This window comes from Caenorhabditis elegans, chromosome X (genome assembly GCF_000002985.6).
Source record: "Caenorhabditis elegans chromosome X".
Taxonomy (NCBI): domain Eukaryota; kingdom Metazoa; phylum Nematoda; class Chromadorea; order Rhabditida; family Rhabditidae; genus Caenorhabditis; species Caenorhabditis elegans.
In genome coordinates, this window is record NC_003284.9 from 10,684,402 (window position 1) to 10,695,143 (window position 10,742).

The 10,742-nt window shown below is 33.4% G+C and overlaps 1 protein-coding gene and 1 non-coding gene across 2 annotated transcripts; both read left to right on the top strand.

Moving 5' to 3' along the window:
* The first annotated feature begins 5,716 nt into the window (after positions 1 to 5,716).
* On the top strand, positions 5,717 to 5,793 carry F13E6.10. Its single transcript, NR_072022.1, has one exon. It is a non-coding gene; the product is annotated as an Unclassified non-coding RNA F13E6.10 (non-coding RNA).
* A 1,748-nt stretch (positions 5,794 to 7,541) lies between these two features.
* On the top strand, positions 7,542 to 10,572 carry yap-1 (Yes-associated protein homolog 1). The gene is made up of 10 exons (NM_001383638.2): positions 7,542 to 7,699; positions 8,008 to 8,076; positions 8,122 to 8,243; positions 8,289 to 8,349; positions 8,397 to 8,497; positions 8,543 to 8,748; positions 9,005 to 9,300; positions 9,354 to 9,461; positions 9,722 to 9,844; positions 9,890 to 10,572. The coding sequence occupies exons 1-10, from the start codon at positions 7,547 to 7,549 to the stop codon at positions 9,977 to 9,979; spliced, it is 1,329 nt and encodes a 442-aa protein (NP_001369894.1). The 5' UTR covers positions 7,542 to 7,546; the 3' UTR covers positions 9,980 to 10,572.
* Positions 10,573 to 10,742: the final 170 nt, after the last annotated feature.

The following is a 10,742-nucleotide window of genomic DNA, read 5'->3' on the forward strand; positions in this document are numbered from 1 at the left end:
CAGTGAATACGGCTTCTGATTTTCAATTTCAAACAATTCTTTTTTGATTTTGTAATACAGGAGATTCTTAATTCCCTGCTAGTGTTCTCTTTTTTTCCTCCCATCTTCCTTTTCTATTTCTCAACTTTTTCTCGTTTCTACTCTCGAACGCTCTCAAGATTTGAGGTTATCCCTTGTTTTCGCCGACGACTAGCATTAAGGTGATGACAACACATAGACCGTTAACATTACTCACAAGACGAGAGTGTCGGCGCGTTTACAAGAAACGCAGTGAAGTAGAGTGAAGACCCCCCGAGAAATTGTTTTCAATCGATTCCAATCACTAGTCAACCTAGACAAGACAAGGCGAAACGAATTGAGAGAATGATGGAGAAAAAGTAAGGAAAATGCGAAGAAAATAAGAAGAAAAGACACTCTCGCCGGGCGCCTTTAACAACCAGTCGTTTGCCCCGTGTGAGTGTGAGATCGAGGAGGATGTGCATGTAGATTGAGTGATTTGTGAGTGTAATTGTGTGTATGCTTGATTGCTAGTTGGTCCTGCCGACCTGAACCTATTTCAAGTTTTATCCTTGATCTTTATGCTTTTCATTTCCTCATTTCGTTGGTCCATTCTGATTTCACTTTTTCGAACTTCACTTTTTCAGTAGTATCTCTAGTGATTTGTGATTTTAATATCCAAAATGGCTTCTAGCACTTCACCTGCTCGCGTAGAATAAGAAATCAAGCAAGAAATAAAAATCATTACATGCATAACTTTCGATTTGCTATTGAACTTTTTATGATTTGATATTAAACTAAAAATTTCCAAAAAGTCTTGGTATTCAAAACAAAATTTCAAACATACAAGTTTTATGGGAACTTGTTTGATAATCAATTATATATTCACGTAGTTTGTGGCAATTTTATGTCAAAATTAAAATAGAATAGAAAAGCAAATATCTAAATTATTTTGTTTAATAGGGATACAGTTTAATATATTCATTTTTAATGATTTAAAAAAATTGTTTTCCAAATCCTTCTGAAAAAAATTATCAACTCTAAATTTGCACTGTTTCTTTATAGACGTTATAGGAAATAGTCCGTACACAAATTTCAGAATGAACACAAAATAATTGTATTAAGAAACAATTAAAAATTCAGTATTTGTAGTCCCTCAACGAAATCTTGGATGAATTTATCTGAAAAAAATGAAAGCACCAAATCAGCTAATGTTTTCCAATTATTTCAATTAGAGCCTGCATTTTGCACGTTTTCATTATTTTTGCAGACCATTTCATTTCCAGGAAAATCAATTAGAGTGATGTGGTTTTGAAATCACAGCTCGACATTTTCGGTCACCTGGAAATGGGTCGGGCTATAACTTGTATTATAAAAGTAGTCAGTTTGTGTGCATTACTTTTTTGTTGTTGATTGTTTCCATAAGAAACAATATTTTTTAATTTATAAGATCATATTTTAGTTAAAAAAAGTGTATACTAATAAAAAACATGTATAAGTGCATACATATTTTTTTCCGGGCCTTATCTTTTAACAGAATGTAGTTTGAAGTTAAACTACTTAAGTTTTAAAAAAGTTGCTTCTTTTGTTGCTTTGTTTGGCTGAGGAGCCCAAAAATAATAAAAATGGAGTTAAACAAGTCAATGAACATTTATTTTCCGGAATGCGTTCCGATAATATACTGATAATACAAAAGATCCATTTGTACCGCTCACACACTTACCGATGATTCATTGAATTATTAAAAAAGGTTGTTCCTTATTGATCTTTAAACTTTGCTCATGCTGAAACAGATCCTTCATCAAATACCCTTTAAGATTATTGTATTTGCAATCTGTGCTCTTTGGACTGTTCCACTTTTCTCAGTTTCTCTGAGCGCCACCACGAAAGCTGAACTGCCTCAATGAGCTGAACAGCTTGTTAATTTTGTTTACCTTTGGCGGGGCGTTTCAAACATTTTGAACTGAGTGAATTTGATGAATTGTTTACATTTTTAAAATCAAAAAACTAGGTATTTACAAAATGTGCGTTGGTGTTCGGAACAAAATGTCTAATTAAATATATCTTTTCTAATCACAGATAAGTATCGTATCAGTTTTATTTGATTTTCTATGTTTTTTTTTCTATTTTTAGCCGTTTTAGTACCAGTCGCCCACCACCATTGTTGCGGGTTGTGGAAAAGAAAAAAGAGAGAGAGAGAGGCATCACATCAAAAAAAACCGCCTTATTCCAAATGGTCAGAACGATGCCAATCGGTGACTCATCTGTTTTGCGCAACTTTCTCATCGTCTTCTTCCCATTTTCGATGACAAGAAACCGTCTCTTCCTGTCCATCTTGTCAAGTCTTGGAATATCCGAAACAGGCAGCGCTGAGATCTTCAGAAATGAAGGCCGTTTAATATGCCTTACCACCAACTGACCTAGTATCTTTTGGTCTTACTGTTGTTGCAAAACTTGAAGATTTTTTCTTTCTAAATTACCTCAGTATATAGTATTTTTTGATAATTTTTGAGAACCCTCACAAATTTACAAGTTTTAGTGGGCAGTCAATTTGCCACCAAACAATAAACAAACTTGTTGAACTAAGATTTTATTCTACTATGTCTTGTGGAACTCTTCAACATAAAAACAGAAAAGTTGCATCAAAAAGTGGAATTTATGGCTGTAAAAATATAGAATTATGCAATTACGTTGTGATTATTTTGAAATATAAAATAAAATCTGTCAACGTACACATTAAAATGTCTGAAAAGTTTTGTACTGTTCCGAAGTTCCCAACCAAGAAAAATAAATGAAACCAACCCTGTATATTGCATTTCTAAATGCAGATCAGAGGCGCGCGGCAACTGCTTTTCGCCAATTGAAATTACGGCACTTGCCAATATTGCCGAAAATCTCCGATTTCCACGCACCCATGATTCAAATGTTAAACGGAAAACATGTTATCAGGAAGTTAAAAACTGTTCAAACCAACTACACCTCTTTGCCATGTTCCCTTCTTCCTGTTTTTGGCAGAAGAAACCCAACATTTGCCACTTTTTAAATTTGTCATCGTTATGTTAACTTTTTCAGAATGAAGCGTCATTTAGCGTTCTAAACACCGTTGAAAATGCTAACTCATGTGACATGGATGGTAAATAAATATGTGACACTGATAGAAATACAGTTTTTATCAGGCATGCTTCCCACCTCGACAACCCCACCCAAAGTTGTCGATTTTGACTCAATTTTTATATAATTTCACGAATAGTTCAAATTCTTTACATTGCGTATGCTTGTTTCGTTTCCAACACAGCGAATAAGTCTCTCCTTGCTTTTATAGTAAATTTAATATTCATTTATTTTAATTACCTAATCGAACAAAATTATTGATTTATTATTTCTGTATTTTAATGATACTTTCAGCGAATTTAAAATCTGAGCATTTTAATACAATTAAACTTCAATTATAAATGAAGTGTACATTTTTAGAACATAATCAAAAAGAACATAATCAACCTTTGTCGAAAAAGATACATCTTTTCATCTTATAAAGGTTAAAAAACATGAGTTTTCATTTTACACAGGTTTTTTGAAACTAGTTTTATAGTCAGATATAATTTTGATTAATTTCAAAACAAAACGTTTTGTATTAAAACTATGTCAAATCCCTACTCATAGTTTCACTCATATTGAGCAATTGAGCAATTTACTTGCAGTCTTTATTATAAATACGCCCGTATTGGTGTTGATTAAAGGCAATAACTTTTCAAATCATAATAATTTTCGAGAATTCGAATTCTAATAAGGAAAATACGGAAAATCAATGTTTCGTTTTATGAACAGTACGCCATTTCGCGGTGGCCATTTAAATGTTTTCTGAATAGTTTGAGTTATAGAAACATAGTTTTAAGATTGATGGTGTAAAGGATGATAAAGTGCTTGAGTGGTGAGCCGGACACGCGTGGGTGTCCTCTTTCTCTCGGTTTTCCCCGGAGCTGCACATGTCTCCGTTATAAATGAAAAATGCGCTCGTTATAATGACAAAAAACAAAAAGAACCTTTATTCATCAGCCAGTGATTCTTACAAATAACGTCTCCCAAGGTTCACTGTTACCACCAATAATTTTCACTTTCACTACGTCTATACTTTTTCTTCATGTCTCGTTTACCCTTTTTAAAGGTCTTGTGTTCAATGGGGCGGGAAGGAAAATATGATTAGCTGCTTGGATACGATCACGTGAACTTAACCCGTGAAAGAATACGGTATTGGCGGAAACATGAGTTATATTTTTCACTTGATGAAAACAAAATCGTTTAATAAATTACTACTACTACTATTTTCAATCATCTCGTACTCAACTCGTGCAATTATCTGTTTAAAGGAAACTGCGTGTGCGTTCAAATTTTTTTCCCATACAAAATATAACTGCGACTAATTTTTCAAATAAAGATGCTCAAGTGATCTTTTCGGATTTACCTAATAAAAATATATAATTTCTTTTTTTTCACAATTTACACCATTTGTTGTGTAGGAACTCTAATTAATTGTTCGATACAATAGAATTTCCCTAATATAAAATGGTTTATAATTTTTTGAAAATGCCCGTGGCTGCCTTTGGCAAAACCTTTATAAAGTTAAGCTAAAAATGTGGGAGTAATAGTTGTTGTCATATGTTTCACACAATGTCAAAAATTGAATCCAAGGAACCCTAAAAGTCTAATTTGACCCTTCTGTGCACTAAGGCAAACCGACTGACTTCATTCAAGACTAAATGCAAACAGTTTGGTGCGGTCTGATGTTTGAACAATTTTAATGGACACTGACAATTGAGTTAGACTAAAATCAAAACACAACTGAGTCTTCCCATTTCATTGTAGATATTGAGTGGGCGGAAAGTGTCTGTCATGTGAGCCAAAAACCGTCACTTTCCTATACTAGGGTTATGATGTGTTGTTGCTCACTTGTCCACTACTTGAGTTTTTCATGCTCTTTTTTGTGAAACTGTTTGTTTTTCGCGTATCAGACTACATATATTGTCCGAGAAATGTCATCCTCAAACATCAAAATCTTAAGTCAATTTTTCAAAACGATTTTTTCTTTTTGATAATAATGTTATCTTTACCATGCATATTAAATAATACCTCACTTTGTATGCAATTTCATAACACTTCCGTTTTGTAACTCCGGTAATTTAAAATTAAAGAAGATAGAACGTTTAAGACCAATTGAATTTTTTATTTCACAAAGCAAACCTGAATGTGTTTTATTTCACATTATTTATTTCCTGAAAAGTCAGCAGTAGTTTTTGCAAACCGTTTTCTATATTTTTCATTAATTTAGTTTGTCTCGTCATCACTTCCGGCATGAACGCAAGTGATAACTATTCGACTCTGCAAAATAATACCAAAGACAACACAACCATATAAAAAAATTAGAAACGTCATAGTTTTCACTGTATTTTCTTTCGTTTTTTTTTTGGTTTTTGCGTCTCTTTTCAATTTCCTATCTTTTCCATATTTGGATGACACACCACACCCGAAAATTTCCTTTGTTGCCTCACTGTGTCTCCTGAGAAACTTATAAAAGAGTGTGATCAGTCACAGCAAAAAAAAAAAACGTTAGAAGATGTTGTGGTCAACTTGATTGTTTATCTCACTTCGGTTCAATCAGTTCGGAACGGACTACGATGTTAGCCATCGAAGGGAAAGTCGAAGAAGATGAAGAAGAAAGAGAGGCGAACGGCGTATTTGTTTGTGCACTACTTGTGGCATTGTATGTAACACCCAGTACAAACATAAGTTCTAAAAGGATCGAGACTCTGCGACTCTTTACGTTTTGGAAACATTTCATCTTGATTTGTTGAAAAGTTTGGTGACGTAAAGGATGGGTTTTTGTTCAACTTTTGAGCCTCCAATAGTATTTATTATTGAGTTTTAAATTTGTAGCACAAATAGAAAATTGTTTCCAAATAAATTTATTTTTTGAGATTTTTGAGGAAGTTCAACACTTGTACATTCAAATGTTGAACGGTGCGTTCAACTTCTACAGCCCAACCTTCTGTTTTAAGTTGCACTTCTTTTTGATAATTGTTTTTTTTTCAGAAAACTGTTGATACCATTCAAATAAGCCGTTCCAAAAACTTTATCAATAAGTATCAAAAAAGTTAGGTGTAATAAACCATTGTGTAACTTTTATAGACCTCTGTATATTTTTTATATTTCAAAAAAAACCGAATGTTATGAAATTTCTCAAAAGAATACAAATTTTATTTTGAAATTAAAATTATTTTAAAAATTAACAAATATCAAATTTCATAAAACAAATTTTGTGAAAACTTTAGGGATCCCCAGAGCGTCCTGAAATTCTTTAGAGACCAGTTATTGGCTTCCGATTTTTTTGTGAGTACTGAACTTGACCGATCTGATTCATTTTATTTACTGATGATGCCGGGAATAAAACAATTCATGGCGAGCCATATTAAAATTCAAATTAAGATAATTAAGCTTTTAGTTAGGAAAGTACATATCTCAAGACAGTCGTTCCAGTTATGTTTAATCAACTTCATTATCAAGCGCAATTACCTTTATAACACGTATTGTTTCCAATTTGATTATATTGTCAACAGCTTTTATTTTTGGTCTGTGAAAATGTTAATTTCTTTGAAAAACTTAAAAACAAATTTTCAAAAAACATAACAATTTAGTTTGAAAAATATTTTTATTGCAGTTGTCTCAATCTATTTTAATCAATTTGTACAATGTAATTTATTGTGAAAAGCACTTTTTCAATTATTCCACAGCTAGGGTTTCCAGTAGTAGATGATAGCTTTCAACTCTTCCCAGATTCCGAGTGTTACAATCCTGCGGTCGGATCAGTCCATCTTTTTTCTTATCTCTGAACTGATCATAATAAGTTATTGGGAAGAACGACGGAGTAGTGGGGGAAAATAGAGGAAAAGAAGGTGGAGGCATCAGTCGCACCACACATACACGAACAATTGGTTGACCTTCTAGACACACGATTTCGTGTTCCTATCTTCTCTCGCACCTCAAGTCGACGTCTCCTTCTGATTCGGTTGCAATTGTATTAAACTGTCACTCCCCCCCCCCCCTTTACTTTTCCTCTAGTTTTCCTTTCTATTTCTCGTTTCCTCTCGTTTATATACAAAAACTGACCTTTTACATCCGTGGCGGGGGCGAACGATCGAGAAAGAAGAAGCATCGGGAGAACTTTTGTTGTTGTTTCGATCTTAGTTGTTTCGTTTTATTTATTTTTTCTTGCTGCCTTATTCCATTTTACTGAAATTGAAATGGTGTCTGTCCATCATGTTTTATTTGCCGGATGTGAGGGATGGAAACGCCTCCGATCTTCATGTCCTCCCAACTATTCTCTCGCGTTTTTTTGCCTTTTTTCCATCTTGTAACACATTATTATTGGTTTCCTATTGCCTTCGTTCTTTCGTTCCTTGCACGATTCACCTTGTTTCTTGATTTCACATTCTTCATTTTTTGTTACTATTTCAAATTTTTCATTTATTCACATCTAAATACAATTTTTGCAGGCTGGATGGCGTCCAAGAGCATTCATAAGAAGCACCAAGAAAATTCACAGCAAGATAAAAACCAATTCTCAGTGCATCATTATTTAGATCCAAATCAGAGTATTCATGCTTTAATTTCATGCTCAGAAAAAAAGTATGAAAAAAATCAAAATCAAAAGGTTTGTTCAAATTCTAAAAAATAATATAACTATAATAGAACTGAAAAAAATTGAGATCACATTTCATTACACTCAAATTGTTTTTACGGGTCAAATTGTTCGTACGAAACAAGAATTATTATTTGATTGCGTCACACTTGCCTTAATTGACAAAGAAGCTACTTATTTCGCAACACTTTTGTAACAGTTTGATTTTACAGTTGATAATGGGGTATATCGCAAAACAAGGATAATAATTAATTTGGTTTAATGGATATGCAAAAAGTTGTTTTTTTTTTGAAAATCACATGCCTCGTTTCAACTTTCAGAAAAATCCACTACCTTCATCATATTACCATCAGAAGCGGAATCCGGGAAGCAGTGCACATTCCCCTTATGTAAGTTTAAATTTTTGAAGAATAACACACCGGGTGAAATTTCAGGGATCAGTAGATGAAAGTAGTCGAACAGCCGTCAGCCCAGCTATGGATATGGTATCAAACCAAGCACCGATTCACACACGACAAGTCAGTGCACCGAACCTTCATACGAGTGTTAATAATGGGTAAACGATTTATTTTGAGACAATTCAAATCACAAATATTTGTAGCCAATCTTCCGCAACAGTACCACATCCATCTCATCACAATGTCCACCATCAACACTCAAAAGTGAGAAAAACTATGATTGTTGATTAAACTAAAAAAGAGTTTTACAGAGTGTTTCTGCATTACCAATGACTATTGGCTACTCTCCAGTACCTTCTCACGTAAAATCAGTATCTCATGAAGCAAATTACTCATATGCAGGACTCTCGGAGTATGCCATAGAATATTTCTGTTTCATTTCTAATATCAACTTCAGAATACCACAACAACAAGGAATGATGCAACAAAATCGGGAAAAGAGCTTATCGCTAGACCCAATGAGAAGGCCATTTATGACACCACAGGATGTTGAGCAGTTACCCATGCCCCAAGGATGGGAAATGTGTTACGACAGTGATGGAGTTCGGTACTTTAAGGATCATAACTCAAAAACAACAACGTGGGATGATCCTAGGCTAAAACGTAAGTTTTATTTATAACATACGATGAAACAAAAAAAGTTTGCAAAATATTTATAAAATATTTTGAAAATCTCTATTTTCATCGAACATTTTACTGAGTCTTATTCATATATAGCTCTGTTTTTTCTGACAATACTAGAAAACATTTCTACACGTTTTCACTGATTGTTATACCCTGTTTTTCTTCAGAAAAATTAGTATAAATAACTAAGGTTACAATCTGTTCACATTAAATATTAATTTATTTCAACTTTCAGAACAAGAACAAACTGGTTTTGGATTAGGAGAAAACATTGGCCAAAACCGATATAATAATTGTTACGACAATGGACACTCGTCTCGATCATTGCCCTCAATTCATCAGCACCAGCAGATGATTCCCAATCATCCACAACCACAATACTCTTCTCAGCAGCAAATGGATTATATTCAGCAGTTACAAAACGAACGAATGATGATTCAAGAGAAGAACGCGCAGCTGATCAATTCTGGACTTGTCGACAGTCCGCAACCACCATATCAAGCAATTTCCCCCATGTCATCAACTATGATGGTATTTGTTCTTAAGATACTAAAACAAATTTAATTGAGTATAACCAATTACAGCATTCTCATGATCCAAATTTCATGTACCAACAACAACAACAGGCTCAAAACTCTCAACAACAACAGACACCGCATACATTGCACCAGATCCCAAATCAATACCAAAATGTAAGATATTTATTATGATGTAAAATGAGAAATTCGTAATTGTCCAATCTTATGACATTTGTAAGCTGAAAAATTTTGAAGTCTCTCTAAAACGTGCCTTAAATTCAAAAAAAAAAAAGCCATTATTTGTTGATAATGCTTTAACCAAGACTATCTAATAATATCTAATAATTAAAGGAACGGCTGAAGTTACAGCTCAAATTGATATTAATAATTACTTAAGTTTATCTTTGAGAACAAATCAAAAACATATTTTTCAGAGTCAAATGAACGACGACAGTGCGATGGAAGTCGATTATTCCATGGTATCACACCCCCAGCAACTACAACATCAGCATCAACCACATATGCATAATAATATGCCTAGCAATTATGTAATCGATGTTTGTTTTTTTTTCATTATACTCAATTATTTAGACTAATTTCAGGATATCAATCCACACGAATTCGACCAGTATCTACAAATTAGCAACGATAACAATCGAGGAGTGGGATCAATGGTGCACCATTATCAATAAATGTCTAATCAGCAGAATAACCACTCTCTTTCTCTTTCTCTCTCTCTCTCTCTCTCTCTCTCTCTCTCTCTCTCTCTCTCTCTAAAACGTGCCTGTGTCTAGATTATAGCGACTTGTGATTTGAAATTTGAAACTTGAAGATTCATCAGAAAGTTTTTCAATTGTTTCCTTATTATATGTGATCATGTGCTCAACCCCGTTTCCAATACCTGCATTATCAATGTTTGTCCATACTTTCTTTGAAATTTCCCCTGCAAAAACGTAGTCATTCAGTAGTGAACCTTAACAATTTCCTAATCATAAAAGTTGCCAAAAAGAAATTTATCGATTAAAAAAGTTGACTTTTTGATTTTTTTGACTTACTTTGATTTACTTAATGGATCTGAAAAGAGAATTTTCAACCTTTCTTGAATAAAAACTCCAAATGAATTCAGTTGCTTTACCATATTAGAGTCACCAATTCCTTTCTTCCACAATTAGCTGCAATTTAGTTCAAAATACCTTTGTGATGTGATTTTTCTGTATTTTCCGCTCAAATTTTCTTTTTTTGTTCTACGTCTAATTACACTTAAATAAAATAAGACAAAATGGAAGAGATCATCAAGCATTTTTTTGATATCATGTACGATTGTTGATTTGTGTATTCTGAAACTTTTTAAAATATGCCTAACAGTTTCTGACTTCTGCTATTCAAGGTTCCAAATAAACAATTTATCGATTTCTCAATTTATGCACACGTTGTATATTGTGTTTGGCTACAGAG

Excerpts from the sequence above, each read along its gene's own strand:
- yap-1 (NM_001383638.2), top strand. The coding sequence starts at position 7,547 with ATGGCGTCCAAGAGCATTCATAAGAAGCACCAAGAAAATTCACAGCAA. Across the intron at positions 8,749-9,004 it reads GGATGATCCTAGGCTAAAAC|AACAAGAACAAACTGGTTTT; the intron begins GTAAGTTTTATT and ends TTCAACTTTCAG. Across the intron at positions 9,462-9,721 it reads TCCCAAATCAATACCAAAAT|AGTCAAATGAACGACGACAG; the intron begins GTAAGATATTTA and ends CATATTTTTCAG.